General features: G+C 37.0%; 2 protein-coding genes across 4 annotated transcripts; one reads left to right on the top strand and one right to left on the bottom strand.

Annotated features, from left to right (window-relative positions):
* Nucleotides 1-16: 16 nt before the first annotated feature.
* Nucleotides 17-13,649, bottom strand: ppat (phosphoribosyl pyrophosphate amidotransferase). 3 transcript variants are annotated; one of them, XM_067383792.1, is made up of 12 exons: nucleotides 13,512-13,649; nucleotides 12,880-13,134; nucleotides 6,952-7,018; nucleotides 6,591-6,797; nucleotides 6,057-6,169; nucleotides 5,769-5,914; nucleotides 2,603-2,675; nucleotides 2,221-2,372; nucleotides 1,300-1,427; nucleotides 986-1,207; nucleotides 789-909; nucleotides 17-654 (listed from the first exon to the last, which is right to left on the bottom strand). In XM_067383792.1, the coding sequence occupies exons 2-12, from the start codon at nucleotides 13,005-13,007 to the stop codon at nucleotides 485-487; spliced, it is 1,527 nt and encodes a 508-aa protein (XP_067239893.1). In that variant the 5' UTR covers nucleotides 13,008-13,134; nucleotides 13,512-13,649; the 3' UTR covers nucleotides 17-484. The 3 variants fall into 3 exon arrangements, with proteins under 3 accessions (XP_067239893.1, XP_067239895.1, XP_067239894.1); XM_067383794.1 differs by lacking the exon at nucleotides 13,512-13,649 and adding an exon at nucleotides 13,248-13,462; XM_067383793.1 differs by lacking the exon at nucleotides 13,512-13,649 and adding an exon at nucleotides 13,266-13,462.
* paics (phosphoribosylaminoimidazole carboxylase, phosphoribosylaminoimidazole succinocarboxamide synthetase) lies at nucleotides 7,784-22,325 on the top strand. The gene is made up of 15 exons (XM_067383789.1): nucleotides 7,784-8,971; nucleotides 9,654-10,043; nucleotides 10,143-10,211; nucleotides 10,292-11,029; nucleotides 11,671-11,748; nucleotides 12,187-12,362; nucleotides 13,608-13,644; nucleotides 15,313-15,510; nucleotides 16,065-16,243; nucleotides 16,384-16,563; nucleotides 18,334-18,447; nucleotides 18,674-18,757; nucleotides 20,155-20,335; nucleotides 20,588-20,746; nucleotides 21,252-22,325. The coding sequence occupies exons 1-15, from the start codon at nucleotides 8,593-8,595 to the stop codon at nucleotides 21,416-21,418; spliced, it is 3,129 nt and encodes a 1,042-aa protein (XP_067239890.1). The 5' UTR covers nucleotides 7,784-8,592; the 3' UTR covers nucleotides 21,419-22,325.
* The last annotated feature ends 903 nt before the right edge of the window (nucleotides 22,326-23,228 follow it).

Below are 23,228 nucleotides of genomic sequence, written 5' to 3'. Positions count from 1 at the left end.
GTCCAATTACATGTGCATTGATGAATGTCTGTAAATAATTCAAATGTTATGTTGAAACAAACTTTTTAATAAACAAATGTGCGTTTCACATACAGAGTTTCATTTTGTGCGTGTCTTGAGGACCAACAAAAATGCAGGACTGCTAAAGCTCACATTAATTCAAAAATGACAGAGTCAGAACAAAGTTCATAAGCATAAATGCTAACTGAATTTTTTTTTTTTTTAACAAAATGTAGTGGTTTTTACTAAATGAGAATCTTAGTCTTAATTAAACTAGTGGTTTGAAATCTGACGGCACCAGAAGTTATTTTAAAGGAATGTTTGAAAATAAATGCAGGGAATGTTTTTAGTTATAATACAGTGTATGGCCTTATGACATTTATATTTGCAATAAATGTTAAGGCAGCACTACAGTTGTAATTCTGACTTCAAAAAAAATGAATACAAAAATGAATTATGTGAAGACAGTTTGGAGAGCTGAAATTCACCACTCTAGCTCCACAGGGTATTTCCCTGTGAGACAGGCTGTACAGTGACCATGTCTAGTAGTCTTAGTGCTTGAGCTGATCTTCTCATCTTTCCCATGTGACTCTATTCCACTTTGAACAGCAGATACCAGACCCTCAACTGACAGATAACGGACACTTGTAGCACCTGTTGAAAGGGGGAGGAAAAAAACTATTAAATCACATAATTATCAATATTTTTTTCAGATAGGAAAATGTACTTTTCATAATTTGTGTACACAAAACTTTAGCAATAAAGTAAATCTCTGCACCCTGACTTACCAATATAACCGGCTATGTCCTCAAACTCTGGTTTGTTAGCAATTAGCTCCTCTTTGGTAGGAATGTTGATGCCCATGTAGCATGGGAACCGGATTGGAGGTGATGCAACGCGAATGTGGACCTGTGAGATGTCGTAACGAAGACGTGTCAATAAAAAACAACAACAAAAAAACAATAATAATTCAAAAACATTTTACCTCTGTTGCGCCTGCTTCCTTTAGCAATTTAATAATAGGGGAGATGGTGTTGCCCCTCACAATGGAATCATCGATAAGCACCACTCGTTTGCCAGCAAAGTTGTCAGTCAATGCCCCAAACTTCTTGGCCACTCCAAGTTGACGCAGGCGAGTGTTTGGTTGAATGAACGTTCTGCCTACGTAGCGGTTCTTACACAGTACCTCTACATACGGAAGGCCAGACTTATAGAGAGACAGAATGTAAAGCTTTGTAATGACCCAGTGTGAATCAATAAAGCATTAAAACAGATGTGCACAGAATCCTCATTACTTACTTGCTGTGCGTATCCTAATGCTGCAGGTGTGGCTGATTCTGGAACAGTGCTGACTACATCAGCATCAGTGGGCGCCTCAATGGCTAACTGCCGTCCGCAGCGCTGCCTCACTGTATATACCATCTGACCTGTTACACCAAAAAAAGTGCTTATTTCACAGAGTACTAATATAATATATATATATATATATATATATATATATATATATATATATATATATATATATATATATATATATATATATATATATATATATATATATATATACACACACTACCATTAAAAAGTTTGGAAATCTCTTATGTTCACCAAGGCTGCATTTATTTGATAAAAACAAAATCAATAACACTCTAAATGTGAAATATTACAATTTAAAATAATTTTATATTATTCTAAAGTTCCTAAGAATGTCTTTCACTTTTGATCAATTTAAAGGGGCTCATGTTCATTAAAATGGTGCTACATGACTAAAGAGAAAACAGAAAGATGGCTTCAGTATTCCCTTTTGCCAAAAAGGTAGGGAAACTTCATTACCCATAATGCACTGTGCTTGATCTGACTGATACAAAAATTTGCAAGTATGAGCTGTAGTTTTAACAAAAACATTTTTCGGTGGCATTTTTTTAATTTTTTATGGTGGACTTCAGCTGACAAATAAACCGGGAGATCTGGATACAGATAACATGGAGAAAGACAAAACATTGTTCATTTACATATACTACCCACATTGAAACAATACAAAGCTGGTTGAAAATCAATGAACTTGCCCTTTAATTTGTCATTGCTAAATAAAAATTTACATTTCAAAAAGAAAAAAATCTTACAATCCCAAACTTTTAACCAGTAGTTTATATTACGGTCATACCTCTATCCTTCCTATCACTCAAAACATAAAAACAATTGTAAACATCATGAACTTGCCTTCAAATATGGAGTCTGGCCTTGCAAAGTAAACATACTCAAATATGCAGAAGGCAGGAGGGTCTCCTTCTGGCCGTGGGACAATACTTAGGCTCTTTAATCCATTTTTAGAGATTTGGACAATCTCTCCAGGCTGTACTTCACGATAATACCTGACAACAGAAAAATGGGAACACATGCACAATAAACAAACTAACTGATAAAATATGCAGTATCTATGTGTGCTTTTAAAGGTGAAACTCCTTTAAAGAAGCTGTATAGAATATAGATAAATCAAAAGCCAAAAATAGTTGAAAAAGCCCACTTTCACATATTTGATTTGCACCAAATCAAATCACATCAAATCAAAAGGAGTGCTTCTTTTGGAATTATGTGAACATACTTTGCTCCAATAGACTGGAAGCTGCAGGACTCAGATGAGACCACCCAGCCTTCTGTGTCTGCTTCTCCAGCACCTAAAGAAAATAAAAAGTTTAGCAGGCCACATGCAGCCCGTAAGCCTTTAATTGCAGCCAGTGACATGTCAAGTTATAAATAAGTCTTATAATCGGCCACCAAAAGTCACATAGAAAAAAAATTGGTTACACTTTATTTTAAGGTGCCGTAGTTAAATTATACTTACTCAAATAAGTACAGAGTAATATTAATTAACTACATGTACTTACTGTAGAATTATTGTTAGGTTTAGGGTTAGTTACTTGTAATTATGCATAATTTACTGTTATTACTACAGTAAGTACATGTAGTAATGTCTAACTACGTCGCCTTAAAATAGTGTTATCAAAAAATTTTGCTATTAAATTTTGCATAGTAACTGATAATTTGAAAGAAATATTTTTCATGAGCTCAGTCAGTCACACCAAAATATTTTAATCTATACTGATAGTTGTGACAATACAGGTGCTGGTCATATAATTAGAATATCATCAAAAAGTTGATTTATTTCACTAATTCCATTCAAAAAGTGAAACTTGTATATTATATTCATTCATTCATTCATTCCACACAGACTGATATATTTCAAATGTTTATTTCTTTTAATTTTGATGATTATAACTGACAACTAAGGAAAATCCCAAATTCAGAAAATTAGAATATTGTGAAAAGGTTCAATATTGAAGACACCTGGTGCCAACACTTTAATTAGCTAATTAACTCAAAACACCTGCAAAGGCCTTTAAAGGGATACTCCACCGTTTTTTCATATTAAACTATGTTATTCCCTTAACTAAGACGAGTTGATACATACCTCTCTCGTCTTAGTGCGTGCACTAAATCGCTCTGTCTTGCGGCGAATCTTTGTTAGCACTTAGCTTAGCCCAGTTAATTCAATAGGGGCCAAGCAGAGAAGCTACCAAACACCTCCACGTTTTCCCTATTTAAATACAGTTACTCAGGTAGTATAACTCGATCTAGGAACGGTGACACAAAACAAAACGTTGCGCTTTATATCTTCACTCGTGAAAAGTCCTCTCACTGGCCCCCGCTCCCTCTCCTCCTCCCTCACATTTCCGTCAATAGAACCAACGTGACTTTTAGGGAGCGGGGGACTTTTCACGAGTGAAGATATTACTGCGCCAAGTCAAAGTGCTCCCGAGCACTTGCTATGGTATTCCGCCATACAATATAGTTATCCATTTTACACGCTTAGAAAAGCGCAACGTTTTGTTTTGTGTCACCGTCCTAGGTCGAGTTATACTACTCGAGTAACTATTTAAATAGGGAAAACGTGGAGGTGTTTGGTAGCTTCTCTGTTGGCCCCTATTGAATGAACTGGGCTAAGCTAAGTGCTAACAAAGTTTCGCCGCAAGACAGAGCGATTTAGTGCACGCACTGAGACGAGAGAGGTATGTATCAACTCGTCTTAGTTAAGGGAATAACATAGTTTAATATGAAAAAACGGTGGAGTATCCCTTTAAATGGTCTCTCAGTCTAGTTCTGTAGGCTACACAATCATGGGGAAGACTGCGGACTTGACAGTTGTCCAAAAGACAACCATTGACACCTTGCACAAGGAGGGCAAGACACAAAAGGTCATTGCAAAAGAGGCTGGCTGTTCACAGAGCTCTGTGTCCAAGCACATTAATAGAGAGGCGAAGGGAAGGAAAAGATGTGGTAGAAAAAAAAAGTGTACAAGCAATAGGGATAACCGCACCCTGGAGAGGACTGTGAAACAAAACCCATTCAAAAATGTGGGGGAGATTCACAAAGAGTGGACTGCAGCTGGAGTCAGTGCTTCAAGAACCACTACGCACAGACGTATGCAAGACATGGGTTTCAGCTGTCGCATTCCTTGTGTCAAGCCACTCTTGAACAACAGACAGCGTCAGAAGCATCTCGCCTGGGCTAAAGACAAAAAGGTCTGGACTGCTGCTGAGTGGTCCAAAGGTATGTTCTCTGATGAAAGTAAATTTTGCATTTCCTTTGGAAATCAGGGTCCCAGAGTCTGGAGGAAGAGAGGAGAGGCACACAATCCATGTTGCTTGAGGTCCAGTGTAAAGTTTCCACAGTCAGTGATGGTTTGGGTGCCATGTCATCTGCTGGTGTTGGTTTTCTGAGGTCCAAGGTCAACACAGCCGTATACCAGGAAGTTTTAGAGCACTTCATGCTTCCTGCTGCTGACCAACTTTATGGAGATGCAGATTTCATTTTCCAACAGGACTTGGCACCTGCACACAGTGCCAAAGCTACCAGTACCTGGTTTAAGGACCATGGTATCCCTGTTCTTAATTGGCCAGCAAACTCACCTGACCTTAACCCCATAGAAAATCTATGGGGTATTGTGAAGAGGAAGATGCAATATGCCAGACCCAACAATGCAGAAGAGCTGAAGGCCACTATCAGAGCAACCTGGGCTCTCATAACACCTGAGCAGTGCCACAGACTGATCGACTCCATGACACCAAAATTAAAAGAAATAAACATTTGAAATATATCAGTCTGTGTGTAATGAATGAATATAATATACAAGTTTCACTTTTTGAATGGAATTAGTGAAATAAATCAACTTTTTTAACCAGCCCTTTGCATCTGTTACAGTTTGAATGTGTATATATTGGCTTTCTAAGTAGATTACCATTTGTAGCATGTTTTACCTGTTCTAGTTTATTGTGTAGATCTATTTACAGAGGCTTTACTATGGCTTTATCTATTTACTAAGGCTTAAATAAAGCTGCCCTTTTATACCCATAGTGTCTTCTAAGGCTCAGCGATTTGGAAAATCTAATTGTGATTATTCTGATAAAAATCAAAACCTCCAGGTTTACTGTGCTTGTTTGTAGGGCTGCACAATCTTTTTTCATTTTATTTTTATTTAAGAAAAATACATTATTATTTTTATAGTACAACTGTGAAATTACAATACTAATATTTGTTATTACAACAACTGGTTTATAAGCACTTCTCATTCAGAGTATGGGAAGATTGTTGCCGCATGTTACGTTCCCACAAGCATAATATAAACAATCCAAACTCAGAACAGATGCAAAGATGTCTTCACCTCAAACTCTTTCCCTCACTGTTGAATAACTCTTTTGATCTACACACACCTGAGCTGTGCAGTTTGGAGATGGGCACTAGACGTCCAATAGAAAGAGGCCTGTTTCCATAGGGGTCTCTCACAGCATAGATCACATCTTTATACATCACTAGCAGGGAGTATGAGGTAGGCGTCTCTGACATCAGGTTCTTTATACTGAGAAAAAAACCAAACAAACATAAAAATACATAAAAATTCTACAGAAGTGGGCTGAATTTTGCAGTCAGTAAGAGTGACGGTTTAACAAACTGATCCAATCAGATCTTGCTGTGATGGGGAATGGACATGCATAACTTACCGAGCCACCCAATCAGGAGTGTCAAGCTCCTCCATGGGTGGAGTCAAAGCAAGGAGCTGGGTGATAATTTCACTGTCTGAGCTGGTGGAGAGACCAACACCATGGCGCATAACCTACAACACACAAACACCTTATATCAAATAGAAAAAAAAAAACCCCACCCATCCCCTGAAATTGTATCCCTAAAGGGGCGGACACGCTACACTTTTTGTTTCATTGAATTCCATTCATATGCATGTGAATGCAGGAAACCCAAGCTCATGCAAATTTTCAAGTTTATAAACTCTGCCCTGATGTGTCACGTGTGACGTCTTAGGCTGAATTAAAATAATCCAATCTTTAAATCTGCTGCAGGATTGCAGTGAAGTGGAGTATATTCCACATTTCTACATTTTGGATTTAATACATTGTTGAATAATATTTTTTACAAAAGACGGCACAAGCTGTGACGTCATATTACGAACATTGCAGTGTCCTTCGAATTTTTGCGTGCTCAAAGCCTAGTGTGACCGCCGCTTAAGAATCAAAGCCCACCTTCTTGCGCAGTGCGGAGGCATTGACCAGTTCTCCATTGTGTGCCACTGCAATCTTGCCATGCAGCGTATCTACCACAAAAGGCTGGCAATTCTGCAGCTCTGAGATGCCAGTGGTGGAATAACGCGTGTGTCCGATGCCTAAGTTAACATTGCGCAGTTTCAGCAAATCCTCTGGTTTAAAAGCTGTATTCACTAAACCCATGCCCTGTGTGAGAGAGAGAAGCAGTTATGTCAGGCATGTCTAATCTTGCATTCACTGCTGTATGTTGAAATGTGTTTGCCCATGGGGAATAACAAATCATGATTTAATGAGAAGTAGATGTTGTACACATCAAAATGCTGTGTTTTTCTTACACTACCTTCAGGGTGGTGTATATTGGTGGGTTTGTTCCAGTACTCGTGACAATTCCAGCACTCTCCTGACCCCTATTTAACAAAGGATATTCAGTTATTTTCACATTAATAGTCTACAATAAATTAAACAGATTTATCAATTGTCTTACACAGAAAGGAAACATTAAAATTACCAAAATGTACAGTACAAGGCATTTATAATGTTACAAAAGATTCATTTAAAATAAATGTTGTTCTTTTGAACTTTCTATTCATTTAAGAATCCTAAAATGTGAACATGAGAAATGTTTCCACAAATATATTAAGCAGCACATCTGTTTTCAACATTAATAATAATGAGAATGTTTCTTTTTAATGTTCTCATGTTTAATAATGTTTCTTGAGCACCAAATCAGCATATTAGAATGATTTCTGAAATATCATGTGACACTTAAGACTGAAGTAATGACTGCTGACAATTCGGTTTGGACATCACCGGGAAAAAATAAATAAATAAATAAATAAATATATTAAAATAGAAAAGAAAATTAAAAGTCTAACAATATTACCGTTTTACTTTAAGCATAAACGGCTTTTTCATAAACATTAAAAAAATCTTACCAACCACAAACCTTTGACCAGTAGTGTATACTGACACTTAGAGATGTGGATGAGGCATCACAAAAACATTTTCGGTTACCAATAACATTACAAGAGCAGCCCATTCACAATCATGATTCATTTTATCAATGAATGAAAGTATTGGATTACCAAAATAAAATGAGCAGCAACATGTGATCTCAACATGGCAGCCTTCATGAGGAGTCTCACCCCATGTGAAATAAAAACTTTTATTTGGCTTCTGATATAACCATCTTCATCTCATGTGTATATGCATGATTTTAAAGAAGATTTTTAAAAATAGTAGTTATTTATGTGCTAAACATTTTTAAATAAGGAACTGTTCTTTGATAAAAAATAAAGTGACAAACCGATGGGAGTTTGTTGAAGTGATATTGAATGTAGTGAACTATCAGAAAACATGTCTTTGCAAGACTAGAGTCTAGAGAGAGAATGTGTCCCTCCCATTCTTCCCCTTCTCCCTATATTTTACACCAACAAAATCAAATCAAGCCAAATCTGTTTTTATGATTGAATGACTGCACAGTGTGACTAAAGCAGATCAAACTGGTTTATGTGAAACAGTTAGCCAGTGAATGAGAAAGAGGGGGAGGGGGAATGAGAGAGAGAGAGAGAGACAGAGAAAGAGACACACACACACACACACACACACACACACACTGAAAGCATGAGGGGAAAGCATAGACAGTTTATCCCAAAGATGTGACTGAATAACCACAAAAGACATTTAAAGCAGACGTGCAACCAAACACCTTTGAGCCTTTTCCACGTGTCTTATTGAGGAAGATCGACACAGCAAGTGCAGCTCATTCGCCAAGCCACTTCTCACATTTCCTCCCTGGCCCTCCCCCACCACACACAGCTTAAGCCAGTCATGAGGCTGTTCTCGGTCACGTGGCCGTTCCTAACTGGCTCAGTCGCCTGGTTGCCTTGGACACTGAGCTTAAAGTCAACAGGGAGGGGGAGCAGAGAGGATAAAGGCAGAGGCGAACAAACAGAAGCCATTTCTAGGCAAGCTTAGAAACATGGAGCCTGAAACAGACCAACAAAGGCATGCTGGGGAGGACAAGAGGCAGAGGGACACAGCTGGACACTGGAGAGGGGAGGAAGTGAAAGCTCTGGTTTCAGTGTGGAGGGAGAGACAATCCTGGGAAGAGGAAGAGAGCAGGGCCAAGTATGAGGCCATCTCAAGCCGTCTAAGAGAGCTTGGGGTGTGTAGAGACTGGCTTGAATGCAAGGCCCAGAGTAGGAGCATGGCTCTTCCAGACTGGAGGCCTACGCAGACGGTCTACAAACACTCTTCTGCAGATAGCAGGCCGCAGACCCAAAGGCCTTACATGGCAGATGAAGAGCCGACCGCTGCCAGAAGAGAGGACCCTGCTTCACTGGCAGGTCTTCAGGAAGGTAATTCTCACGCAACAAAACTAAAATCCTGAAACTACAATATTTTTGGCTGAAACATTCGAGTTAGAATTGGATATTTGCGTTTTTATTTAGGTCTATTTTTATATGCAGCTTGTAGAGTTAATTTAAACTTCTAAGGGGGCCTCAAGAGGACTTAAAATGACTTAAAAAAATAAGCATTAAAATAAAGCAACAAAAAATAAATATATACTTATTTTAATCTATCCCCTTAACAACTTCTTTGCAGAACCCAGGTTCCCACTGTCTTGAGAAATCTGGATACATAAAGTATGGACATGGAAAAGTCTTATAAATGAATAAAATCTTAAAATTGAATAAAATTAGTAAAAACTCCAAGGCAACTCTATTTTTATAATGAATGGGCATTTTTAGCTATATGTTGGGTTCAATTGGGTTAAAAATTGTGAGTAAGAAATATATTTTTAAAAATCCTAATCCAATAAAGGATTATGGTTACAACTGGACAAGTCATAGGGCCAAATAATGCTGTGGACAATGGGGGGCCTTGGAAGCAAAAAGTTTAAGAACGACTGCTGTAAATCCTTTCATCCTTTCATTTTAAAAACCCACCTGGTGGCTCCATTGAGCTCCATTGTTTATACTAAATATTCCTCTGCCTTTTGTTGCCAAACCTGTTAAGTGAGAACTAATTTACTTCTAGGGCTGGAAGGAGGTAGACACTGGTCTGACAAGGAGGTTCGGGCTCTCCTTACTGTTTGGGCTGACAAGGAGGTTCACAAGCAGCTCCAACGCTCCCACAGAAACAAGGCCATATTTCAGGAGATGGCACGTCGACTGGAGTGCCAACACGGTGTGGTGCGAGACTGGAGACAGTGCCGCACTAAATATAAGAACATGAAATATGACTACAAAGTCAGCAAGAGTCAAGGCCGGCAAATAAGGTTCTTTGCTGAGCTTGATGCTATAATGCAGGGCAAAAACATTGAGGGTAGATTTGAGGAGGACGAATCACCAAGGAACATACCAGACAGGGACCAGGTGGCAATGAGGCGTGAACCTGTAGAAGAACAGGTTATCAAGATTGATGATGGTACGATTTGTATTATTAACTGCATCAAAATAGTGCTTAATGGTTCAGGTTCTCCATCTGGAAGTTGACTTTTTCCATCTTTATGCACTTCTTTTATAGATGAAAGTCTGGCAGAGATGCAAACAATAATGAATGCCGCCACTCATCCACTGATGGCAAGAGAGACAGGTGAGTTCTGACAAAAACTGAAATGCTAAGTGTTGTTTCAACATCTTCAATTTTTCAAAAACCTCTCATTTCTTTTTCAGCGACAACAGCAGCAGCAGTAAATGAGATGAACATAATCACAGTGCACGATTCGGGTAGAAACTGGAGTGAAGAAGAGGTGGCCGCACTGCTTCAAATCTGGGCCGAAGAAGGGATTCAGCGACAGCTACAGGGTTCAACCAGAAACAAAGATATATTTGTGCAGATTTCACGCAGGCTTCTTCAGCAGGGTGTGGAAAGAGACTGGAAACAGTGTCGCACTAAGTACAAAAACCTGAAATACCTCTACCGTTCTCTGCAGAGAGGAAAAGCCGATATCGGCGATCCTCGCCGTGTCATGAGGTTTTACGAACAGCTGGATGCTCTTTTGTCCAAGCCTCCTAGAAGTCGACTGAATTACGCAGAGTTTTCCGACACAAGTCATTTACTGAGGAACTCTAGGATGTTTACTCCTCCAGCATTTGAGGAACACTCCATGGGTGGACTTCCACACGAGGACAATGACATTGTTGCGGTTAGATTTGACCAGCCGCCCATTGAGGAGGCCACATTGAGATCTCCTACCATTTCTGCAAGAGTCTTTCAGAACCAGACTGAGACTGAAGGCATTTTAACAAGACCAGAGGAAGTGGCAAATGTTGAATTTGGGATACCTGAAATGAATTCCACAATAGTAAGGTCAACTGGCAGCCCTCCAATAGAATATGAACAGCATCTCTCATCTGACTCCATCACTGCTGCTATTTACGATGACAGTCATAATTACAGAAGGATGCCAGGTATTAAAACAAATTAAACCAGGGGTTCTCAACTGGTTTTACATCAGATTTGACATTAGATGATATGTGGCGACCATAAGAATAACCAAACTGGTATATAATTTAAAGGAATTAAAACAAAATAAAATAAAAATAAATATTTTATATTTTTAAGACAATAATTCACTGCACAAACACAATTAACCTTCATGACCCAACATTTAATGTAGTCTGAGTAATATTTTATTTTACCTAGCAAAGTTTTGTTCATGGTTTTTGAAAATGAGGGCATGTTTGAGGATGATGCAATCTGTCAATTTTGGCACTTCTGCATTTTCTACAAGTGATGGATGAATTTGAACCAAGGGCTTTGTGTTTGACGCAGTTTGACCGAATACAAAGCCTTCAGCGTCAACAACAAAACAAATGTGAAGCATTTGCCTCCCTTTAACAGATAAGCCTCTGTTTTTTTGCTATCCTAATTACACAAAGTTCTTTCCTTGCTGTTAGTGACCCAATCAGAACAGGCCATTTTTTGGTAATGGCTCACCAGTTGAGAACCACTGAATTATACCACTCAAAATGTTTAATTCAAAAGTTATGTGAACATAATGTTACTTTTATTAGCATTCTCTCAATGTGTGCATATATTTGCAATGTAGACAGCAGCGACACATCATACACAAGAGGAGAGCATGTGACGGCTACCAAAGGGAGAAAGAGGAAAGCTGCAGATGAAGGTTTTTCATTATTCTCTTGATTACATAGACATTCTCAAAGTTGTGAGCAATGAGCAGAGTTAGGTGCGAGTCAATCTTGTGACTTCAGTTTGACTAATATAATCAAGATTGGAGTATGAACGCATTTGTAAGGACACATAGAAAGCATTTCATAGCAGATGAAAATGTGATTTCATTTATAGACAATATAACAGTGGCAAAGCAAACAATCCTGAACTCATTTAAAAATCAAAATAAAATAGTTATACAGGATGGCACCAACAGTCATTATAGTATAATAAATGAAAATATATTGATTACTGGAAATGTATTCATTATAAAATTCATCAGTAGTTTTCTTAGTTTCTTTGACAAAAGTAGCATATTAAGAAAATGTCAGTGAACAAACACGTTCTTTGACCCATGTTACAGTGTTAACTATTTCTTATGTGTGTTTAGGGGATCGTTTGCTTTGTAAACAGTTTCATCAGAGCACTGATGATGGAGAAAGCAGCACAGACTGGTCAGAGAATATAGACTTCCAATGCAAAGAAGAGGAGGATCAATACATTCCGATCATGGAGATAACCTCTGTGTGTTCAATGGCATCCAATGCAATCACATCTGAACAATCGGTGAGACGCAGGACAATGGAAGTCTATTGATCTGTGATTCTGCTGCATAGCTGCAGGGTATTGCAAATTGTTGTTGAATGCATGTTTCTTGAACTATAAGCTATATCTGCATTTATAAATCATATCAGTATAAGGATCAGGCAATTGCAAAAGCTGCACCTAGGTCAATTATGCATATTGATGACAAAGAGTACAATATTATTAGTTTGTATATTATATGTGAAACAAAAGGTTCAATTTTCATACAGTGTTTTCAACCTGAGAACCACAGGCACTACTGTATATCCTATATGCGATATATATTATATATAAAGTAGCCTATTCTTAACATCTTAAATCAGTCTTAGCTAGTTTAAGATGGTCTTCCACCTTAACCCCATTTAAAACGCAACATAACAAATTTGCTAGGTTGGGAGACCAGCAGGAATGGTCTTTAAATTTTTTGATTCAATAGTCCCACAATAAAACACCGAAGTCACATCAATAGGGACCAGCTCATTAACCGCAGGACACTTACCTGTGCTGTAAAGCAACAAGTCCAAGTGTCAAAATCTGCGCGACCTCCAGTTGCGTTGGCCATTCCCCGGCTGCCACACAGCCAAACACCCCGCATTCCTCTCCAATGCCCGACTCCTCAAACTCCATGTCCTCCTCTCTGAACAGAGCTGGTAGAGCTGGAGTTTGTAGTAGTTATGGTTAGCGTGTTGTTTCCACGCTGGCTGGAGTCTCGCGGAGCACGTGTTCCGCCGCAGAGGATCTGGCAACACAAATGCTAAAAAGAACAAAACACCAGATTTGAAGTCCAAGTTAGAGCAAATAGAAAAATAAAAAGTTTTGCAAAGCAAAGCAAGTTTTGTCAAATCAATAAAATGTCCAAAGTCGGACCAAAATTTTGACAAATACGCTCAATATCTTGCGTCACGCGTCCAAACTTCAATGTTGTAGTTTGCAAAGATGCATCAGGACGAATATTTGCTTTTAAACAATATCAGTAGATAATTCTTTTGTCTTTCAAAGTATGCAGATTAAGATTTTGCCCACGTGGTGAAGATGGCACTACTCTGATTGGTTTTTATGAATCGGCAGAGTGTCGTAACGCGTTGCTCTCGTGAAAATAAATGAGTTAGGTTTCACTCCTCTTCGACATACTTTATATTTGCCTTCCTCTGAAGTCCAGGTAGTTGTTTAAACGTTCGCTTTAATCCCAGCGACATAGAAAAATTAAGTTTCTAATCATTTTTGCAGGAGAAACGACGCTCAATAACAATGTCGAACACAGCAGGTAAGTTTGGTTTCATTCGTCTGCTTGATTATTTCTCTCTGTTCACCATGTTTTTACCGCCGTTGCAGTTGCGCAGTGAATAAAAATGCGCCCATATTGCATTACTCAATAGACTTTTGTTTTCTGATATGTTATTAATCCGAATTAGTAACACTACTAAAGGAAATATGGTAGTATACGTTTTTTTTTTATTATTATTAAAAGTCAAATACAGTTGTAAGAAAAAGTATGTGAACCACTTGCAGAATCTGTGAAAATGTGAATAATTTTAATAAAATAAGTGAGATCATACAAAATGCATGTTATTTTTTATTTAGTACTCTCCTGAGTAAGATATTTTACATAAAAGATGTTTACATGTAATCCACAAGACAAAAAATAGCTGAATTTATTAAAATGACCCCATTCATAAGTATGTGAACCATTGATTCTCAATACTGTGTGTGGTTACCTGATGATCCACGACTGTTTTTTTGTTTTGTGATGGTTGTTCATGAGTCTCTTGTTTGTTCTGAGCAGTTAAACTGAGCTCCGATCTTCAGAAAAATCCTTCAGGTCCTGCAGATTCTTCAGTTTTCAAGCATTTTTGCATATTTGGACCCTTTCCAGCAGTGGCTGTAGGATTTTAAGATCCATCTTTTCACACTGAGGACGATTGAGGGACTAAAACACAACTATTAAAAAAGGTTCAAACATTCACTGATGCTCCAGAAGGAAACACGATGCATTAATAGATGGGGGGTGAAAACATTTGAATTTGAAGATCAAGATAAATTGCATTTAATTTGTCTTCCGAGAAACATGAAAGTATCTTCTGTTGCTTCCAAAGGGCAGTACTAAATTAAATAAATGTGTATTTAAACAAAATAAGAAAAATTTGGACATCTTCAAAAGTTTTCACCCCTGGCTCTTAATGCATCGTGTTTCCTTCTGGAGCATCAGTGAATGTTTGAACCTTTTTTAATAGTTGAGTTTGAGTTCCTCAATCGTCCTCAGTGTGAAAAGATGGATTTCAAAATCATTCAGTCGCTGCTGGAAAGGGTTCAAATATGCAAAAATGCTTGAAAACTGATGAATCTGCAGGACCTGAAAGGATTTTTCTGAAGAACAGAGCTCAGTTTAACTGCTCAGAACAAACAAGAGACTCATGAACAACCATCACAAAACATTAAAACAGTCGTAGATCATCCAGGTAACCACACACAGTATTGAGAATCAATGGTTCACAAACTTATGAATGGGGTTATTTTAATAAATTCAGCCATTGTTTTGTCTTGTGGATTATATGAAAACATCTTTTAGGTAAAATATCTTACTCAGGACAGTACTAAATAAAAAAAATAACATGCATTTTGTATCATCATTTTCACAGATTCTGCAAGTGGTTCACATACTTTTTCTTGCAACTGTATATGACATACAAAATTAGGACGTAATATCTGAATCTAAATCTATAAGGTCCTCCGTTTTAGGTTTTCTTGGTTTTTAGGTTTAGGTTTTTTTTTTTTTTTTTTAATGACACAAATGTTTTCCAAATATTAACATTATTTTTTAAAAGAACATCATGTCATAGACCCATATGTCTGTTTCCACAGTAATTGATTTATGTTTTATTCACATACATTGACATCAATTAATGTGTATTGTTGCCTTGGTTTTTATATATAGAACTGAAACTAGGTCAAAAACTGAATGAGGGTAAGACCAAGCAGATCTTTGAGCTTGTGGATGAGCCAGGTCATGTTCTGGTCCAGTCAAAAGACCAGATAACAGCGGGCAATGCGGTTCGGAAGGATCAGATGGAGGGCAAAGCCGCCATTGCCAACAAGACCACCAGCTGTGTGTTCAAACTTTTACAGGATGCTGGTGAGTTTTCCTTTCTGTTGATTTTAATAAAAGAAAACGATTTATAGAAAATTTGGCAACATGGTTAATTTATTTGTCACAAACAATATTCATTAAGTTGTATAGACCTTCATTTGCATGCAGTATATATAAATCTAGTTAAAGATATTCATGAGGTAGCCCCAAATTCAAAGTTGTCAGAGGTCTCTAGAGGTTATTCACTTTTAAAATAGTTCCCACAACCTCAGCAATTTTAGTGAATTAAAGTTAGTGTATACCATGTGCAGCTCTTGATGAAGGTTTTACTGTGGGGGAAATGACTGCCTTGTGACAGCCATGCTTCCTTTAATTATACTTAATATTACAACATTCATGCTCTGTTTAAGCTATTAAGACTGCTGTCCCAGTTTCACTGTGTAAAAACACGTGTCTTTAGTCAGTCATTCCTCTTCTCTGCAGAGTCTGTATTAGTATATCACTGCACTCTGTTTGCTGTTAATGTATTAGATCAATCAGTTTGACATTTCTAGTATGCACACACTAATGTGAATCTTGAATCTGCCACTTTCTTTCAGGGTTTAAGACGGCATTTGTCAGGCAGCATTCTGAAACTGCGTTTGTGGCATCCAGATGTGAGATGATACCCATTGAGTGGGTCTGCAGACGGATAGCAACAGGCTCCTTCCTCAAACGCAACACTGGGGTCAAAGAAGGCTACCGCTTCACTCCTCTAAAAATGGAAATGTTCTTCAAGGTGAGGTTTTGTTATTCAGAAATAAAGTTTAACAAAGTTGAAAGGCTTTTTATCAATCACATTTAAATGTAATGTCATGCAGTTTCACATATTTTTCCACTTATTGATCACCTGTTTTTCCTACATTATTCTTTATTCAGGATGACGCCAATAATGACCCTCAGTGGTCCGAAGAGCAGCTGTTGGCGGCTGGTTTTGATCTGGCAGGTCTGACTATTGGTCGCTGTGAGGTGGACATCATGAGCAAAAGCACGGTGGCCATTTTTGAAGTCCTGGAGAAGGCTTGGGCCACACAGGACTGCACGCTGGTGGATATGAAAGTAAGAAACCTGGCATAAGGAAATCCACACTACAACTGTAATGACACAGAAGAACGATATTGTTGGAGTTAAAGTTCACCCAAAAATGAAAATTATCCAATGATTTACTCACCCTCAAGCCATTCTAGGTGTATATGTCTATCTTCAGTCAGACGAACACAATCTGAGATATATTTAAAAATATCCTGGCTCTACTAAGCTTTATAATGGTAGTGAACAGGGCCTGTTTTGAAGCCCAAAAAATGCATCCATCCATCCATCATAAATATAACCCATACGGCTCCAGGGGGTTAATAAAGGCCTTCTAAAGCAAAGTGATGGGTTTTTGTAAGAAAAATATCCATATTTAAAACTATATTAAGTATAATAACTAGCTTCCGGCAGACGGCCGTACACATCGATTTGCGGCGGAAGCGTAACCCATGACCTGACACATGATGCAATGACGAACGCAGAAGCTCAGAGGATAGAGCAAAACAAAACACCGGTCACGAATTAGAAGTCTAAAATACAAGATTTTTTAAAGAGAAATGTTGGAGGATTTCGATATAAGAGAAGAGGAGCTTCAGTTTGTTGCATAGCCCTGTTTATTTAAACCGCAAGAGGCGTCTAAGCTTACGCTACTCCTACATTCTGCGTCATACATCACGTCAAGGGTTACTCATTTGGCGCAAATTGACTGCATAATATGCATATGGTCGACTGGCGGAAGGTACACTCTAAAAAATGCTGGGTTAAAAACAACCCAAATTGGGTTGAAAATGGACAAACCCAGCGATTGGGTTGTTTTAACCCAGCGGTTGGGTTTATTTATTTATTTAAACCAACTATTGTTTAAAAATTGCTATATGGCTAGCTTAAAATGAACCCAAAATAGTTGGGAAATTAAAAACCAGATGCAATTAGAGACAACAATAATATACAAAAGGTGAATGTTTATTAATAAGCTTTAATATTTTATTAATATAAATTTAATAGTTTAATAGTTTATTAATATAAATTTATTAATAAGCAATTTAATACATTTTTATTGTTTAATAATTATTCATTGAACATTAATAAATGTTCATTTCCAACATACTTTGGGTTAATTTTAATTAAGCAATACAGCAATTTTTAAACAATAGTTGAGTTAAATAAAACTACCCAGCAGGTTGGGCAAACATTTAACCCTACCGCTGGGTTAAAACAACCCAATTGCTGGGTTTGTTCATTTTCAACCCAACTTGGGTTGTTTTTAACCCAGCATTTTTTTAGAGTGTAGTTATTTTAATTTATAAAGTTTTAAATATGGATATTTTTCTTACAATAACCAATCTCTTCGCTTCAGAAGGCCTTCATTAACTCCTTGGAGCCATATGAATTAAATTTATGATGGATGGATGCACTTTCTGGGGGCTTCAAATTACGCCCCCCCCATTCACTTCCATTATAAAGCTTGGTAGAGCCAGGATATTTTTAAATGTATCTCCAATTGTGTTTGTCTGAAAGAAAATAGACATCTACACCTAGGATGGCTTGAGGGTGAGTAAATCTTTGGATAATTTAAATATTTGGTTGAACTATCCCTTTAAGGCTGCAGACATCATAACTGCAGTGCATGCTTATAATAAACAGAACATTATTCTATATTGGTGTGGATGCTGAAATAGTTATTCGTTTATAGTATTATCCTTGGTGTTTATAGGCCTTAACTCCTAATTATTTTTGTATTATTGTGGTAATTGCTATTTACACTAGAGGTTTAATGCCCATAATCTGTCATTTTAGATAGAATTCGGTGTAAATGTGACCACTAAAGAGATTGTACTGGCTGATGTGATTGACAACGACTCATGGAGGCTCTGGCCAGCTGGGGATCGCAGCCAGCAGAAAGACAAACAGGTAAGTAGCCAAGCATCATAATGGTTTAAAAACTATAAATCTCAGGCATGAAATCAATTTATGCTACTTCTTTACTGGAGTAAAACTAGAAGCCACTAAGAGTTTCATATTAATCCGATTAAGCAACTGTCCTTCTGCTGTGATCATGTTCTTTCCTGAGAGAATTAACAAACCATTGGTAAGATCTATGCGAGTACGACTGTCAGATAAACCATGTTCTGTGTAGGTTTACCGTGATCTGAAAGAAGTCACTCCTGAGGCCATGCAGATGGTGAAGAGGAACTTTGAGTGGGTCGCAGAGCGAGTCAAGGTACCATTATTTACAAAGTGTTTGTTTTTTATGTGTTTGCTGACCTTGTAATTTTTAAATCAAATTATAACTGGATCTTAAAACAAGGTCCCCGCCCTAATCTTTTACTTTTTCGATAATTTGTTACGCTCAGATGTACGTGACAATACAGAGAAACTACTTCCGCTTCATAGCAACTTTAAACAGTTAAAGGTTTAGTTCACCCAAAAATGAAAATTCTGTCATTTATTACTTTCCCTCATGTTGTTCCACACCCGTAAGACCTTCGTTTATCCTCGAAACACATTAAGATATTTTAGTTGAAATTCAATGGCTCAGTGAGGCTTCCATAGGAGCAATGACATTTCCTCTCTCAAGATCCATAAAGGTACTAAAAACATATTTAAATCAGTTCATGTGAGTACAGTGGTTCAATATTAATATTATAAAGCGACGAGAATATTTTTGAAACGCCAAAAATAACAAAATAATGACTTATTTAGTGATGGCCGATTTCAAAACACTGCTTCATGAAGCATCGGAACATAAATGAATCAGTGTATCGAATCATGATTCAGATCGCGTGTCAAACTGCCAACAGCTGAAATCACGCGACTTTGGCGCTCCGAACAGCAGATTCGATACACTGATTCACTGTGCTCCTATTCTTCCTGAAGCAGTGTTTTGAAATCGGCTATCACTAAATAAGTCGTTATTTTGTTATGTTTGGCGCTCCAAAAATATTCTCGTCGCTTTATAGTAATAATATTGAACCACTGTACTCACATGAACCGATTTAAGTATGTTTTTAGTACCTTTATGGATCTTGAGAGAGGAAGTGTCATTGTTTCCTATGGAGGCCTCATGGAGCCACCGGATTTTAACTAAAATCTCTTAATTTGTGTTCCGAAGATGAACAAAGGTCTTACGGATGTGGAATGGCATGAGGGTGAGTAATAAATGACAGAATTTTCATTTTTGGGTGAACTAACCCTTTAAAGTTGACTGCAGTCAATTTAATTGATCATAAACCGCATCAAGAAGCTCAACTCTAACATTGAGCTCTTTGACCTTTGGATATTTACTTAGTTCCCCTACTTCAGGCTATCATCCCTCTTAACTTCTGAAGAACCCAATGATCCCACCTTTCCTCTTCCTCCAATAAAAGTCTTTCACAACATCTTAGCGATTTTTTTTTTTTTTTTTTTTTTTTCTTTTTTTTTTTCTCCAGTCTGATTGAACCTTACCACCTATTCTGGCTTAATGTTTTCATAGATGAAAATTTAGATGGGATTTCTAATAGATTAGAGTATTTTTTTTAACTGTTTTTCCCACCAAATTCACAGCAATATTATTTTGGAAGATTCTAACTGAGGCATTAGTGACTAATGGGAATCTGATTGTGTGTGTGCACCTAGCTGCTCCTGGAGTCACAGGCGAGAGGAAGGGTAGTAGTTCTGATGGGATCTACTTCAGATGTCGCTCATTGTGAGAAGATTCGTAAGGCTTGTGGTTCATATGGCATTCCCTGCCACCTTAGAGTCACCTCTGCCCATAAAGGCCCTGATGAGACACTCCGTATCAAAGCTGAATATGAGGGTATGACCGAACACAGCACTGTTATTTGATCTATTAAGAACAGAACAAGCATGCCCTTTCTGCAGACTTTTTTTCCCATTGCCAAAATAATGTAAAATGAATATGATGCATTATTTTAAATATTTTTTTTTTTTTTTTTTTTTACAGTGGTTAATGTTTAAAACACAATATTTTAATCCAGAACAATTTAGTATAATGAATTTATTGCATAATGAAATAACTAATTTAATTAATCAATGTTTTTCTCCTCAGGTGATGGAATTCCCACCATCTTTGTTGCCGTGGCAGGCAGAAGTAATGGCTTGGGTCCCGTGATGTCAGGAAACACTGCATATCCGGTTATTAACTGTCCCCCAATTACCCCTGACTGGGGGGCTCAGGACATCTGGTCATCTCTTCGCATGCCTAGCGGTACAGATTTAAATGTGTCATTAATTATTGTTTGTCACTTTATGCATAATATGATTATCTGTTTTGTAAATAGTAAGTGGATACTACAATAATGCTACCATTCTTTTTTTTTTTTTTTTTTTGGTCTCTTGTATTCACCTAGGTTGCCTGTATTTGATTAAAATACAGTAAAAATTGTAATATTTTAAAACATTCTTTATAATTTAAAATTGTTTTCTAATTTAATGTCTTTTTATAATAGCAAAGCTGAATTTTCAGCACCAATACTCCAGTCTTCAGTGTCACATGATCCTTCAAATCATACTAATATGCTGATTTGGTGCTCAAGAAACCAGAATTTATTTGAAATAAAACTTTTTTTTGTTACATTATAAATGTCTTTACTGCCAGATAAAAGTATTAGTTTCTTTTTTTTTTTTTAAAGAAAATCTTACTGACTCCAAACTTTTTAACAGTAGCTGTATTGTATGCAATGCTAAACATTCCCTTATTCTTACTCTTTCAGGTCTGGGCTGCTCCACGGTTCTTTCTCCTGAAGCTGCTGCTCAGTTCGCAGCTCAGATCCTAGGTCTAAATGACCATTTGGTCTGGGCCAGACTTCGGGCTTCCATGCTAAACACTTGGGTCTCACTGAAACAGGCTGACAAGAAGCTGCAAGAGTGCAGCTTGTAATAGATCAGTATTTTCATTCCCTTGTAACACTTTGTACATCATTTCTGCTTACATTTTTGTGTACACACCAATCATTGCCTTTGAACAAGCCTATGTGAAATGCTTACCTAGAGCTTATTTGCAATAATACCATTTCAGGTGAACATTACATCAATAAACATTCCTCAGTTGCATTTGTCTTGGTGGTTGTTCTCAGCAAAAAGTAAATAAACATATTCACATATGTATGCATATAATTATATGTAAATATAATTTCCACATAATTTTCAAATCCTTCCTGTCCTCTCTGAGAAAAGCAAAACAATATCTTTAATAAGTGAAAATAAATGAACTCCTTTTATAAGTCAAATAGTAAGGTGACTTTATGTAGAAAAAGATCCTCACAGTAACAGCCAGGGAATTTAAAATGATATAAAATAGCATTTGCAGGCCTGAAAAAGTAATATGAATGTCTACATTCTAGTTTTGATCTTTGTTTTAATTGGCAAAATTCGAATGGCTGTGCGCTCAATACTGCTACAGTCCAGATTCCACATTTGAGCGCTCGCCATCTTCGAACGACTATTACAGGTTTTCACAGTATGGTAAGTGCTTACTGTGTTAGTTAAGCAAAATCATCTGCTGAATACTATTTCAGATAGATATTCATATGTGTCGGTCTAACTACGGTTCCAAATGTTCAGTCAACTTGCTCTCGAATGTTTACAGACCTCTGACAATTCCAATATAACGAGGAATCTATGTTTATAAGTCTGTGTTTGCTACTACCCCAAAAGTATCCCGCTGCAGACCAGCAGCACCACAGTTTCAGAACCGCAGTCACAGAACGGAAGTGAGGGGCGGGGCTTAAACAGACATATTTTCTGTTTAATATTTAAATTTGCATATTTCGCTACCCATTATGTCATTTTCTTTCGTGGTTAAATATAAGTTGTTTTTACATGGATTGTGATCAGATCGATGTCTACAGTAAAACTTTTAAATAAAGTCATTTTCTTCTGTTCATATAGGCCTAATATCATGATGTACGAAGCAAAATTTTAAAACAGCCTATGCTTAATGTCAATGAATGGATACAAACACAGTCGTGTACTGCGAGGATATAGGCTACAACTATACGCCGTTTTTATTTTAAATCATTTCCTCCACGTTCCAAATAATACTTAAGGACACAGAGTTTGAGAAGATTTATTTATTTAAGTTTTTTTTGTATTAATTCAAACATATATTAATAATGTGTAACATTTTACTGCATATTTGATCGTATTATTTCCTTCATGTTCAAACTGTTATAAATAATACTTTAGATTATGTTACGTATGTAACGGCGATTTAATGTCAAATAGAAATAACCATTTAAAAAAGCCTTGAACAAGTGAAACGTGTTTCTCTGTATGAAAACAAATGAATTTCTAAAATAATAGGTTTAAAACATATTTAAACTGCTCATAATAAAATAAAAACAAGCAAACAACAAATAATCATCTTAAAACACTTAAAAATTATAAGCCCATATCATGGCATTTCTGCAGAAAAGGTTTCATCCCTGAAAACAAAATTAATAAGTTTTATAAATTAATATTTAATATTAACACAATAAAAATCTTTGACAAATGCAAAAAAAAAAAAAAAAAAAATTAATGATCAAATGTAAATGATTCAATAGCCTATAGCCTATAAACACTTAATATAAATATATAAATATAAATTCGTTCACCACATCATGACAGAAATATCACACACTCACCGTATACACCTTCTGTTGTTAAATGTCTCATTGGCTTAAATGCATGTTTCACTTGTTCAAGGA

This window comes from Chanodichthys erythropterus, chromosome 4 (assembly GCF_024489055.1).
Source record: "Chanodichthys erythropterus isolate Z2021 chromosome 4, ASM2448905v1, whole genome shotgun sequence".
NCBI classification, from domain to species: Eukaryota; Metazoa; Chordata; class Actinopteri; order Cypriniformes; family Xenocyprididae; genus Chanodichthys; species Chanodichthys erythropterus.
Note: the sequence above shows the minus strand (reverse complement) of the source record. Positions and strands in the feature narration are given on the sequence as shown.

What these genes read in the sequence shown, in the direction of transcription:
- paics (XM_067383789.1), top strand. Translation starts at nt 8,593, where the DNA reads ATGGAGCCTGAAACAGACCAACAAAGGCATGCTGGGGAGGACAAGAGG. An exon ending in ACTGGCAGGTCTTCAGGAAG is followed by an intron (nt 8,972 to 9,653) that starts GTAATTCTCACG and finishes ATTTACTTCTAG; the next exon opens with GGCTGGAAGGAGGTAGACAC. An exon ending in AACAATGTCGAACACAGCAG is followed by an intron (nt 13,645 to 15,312) that starts GTAAGTTTGGTT and finishes TTTTATATATAG; the next exon opens with AACTGAAACTAGGTCAAAAA.
- ppat (XM_067383792.1), bottom strand. Translation starts at nt 13,007, where the DNA reads ATGGAGTTTGAGGAGTCGGGCATTGGAGAGGAATGCGGGGTGTTTGGC. An exon ending in CAATATACACCACCCTGAAG is followed by an intron (nt 6,798 to 6,951) that starts GTAGTGTAAGAA and finishes TCTCTCACACAG; the next exon opens with GGCATGGGTTTAGTGAATAC. An exon ending in CCTCCGCACTGCGCAAGAAG is followed by an intron (nt 6,170 to 6,590) that starts GTGGGCTTTGAT and finishes TGTGTGTTGTAG; the next exon opens with GTTATGCGCCATGGTGTTGG.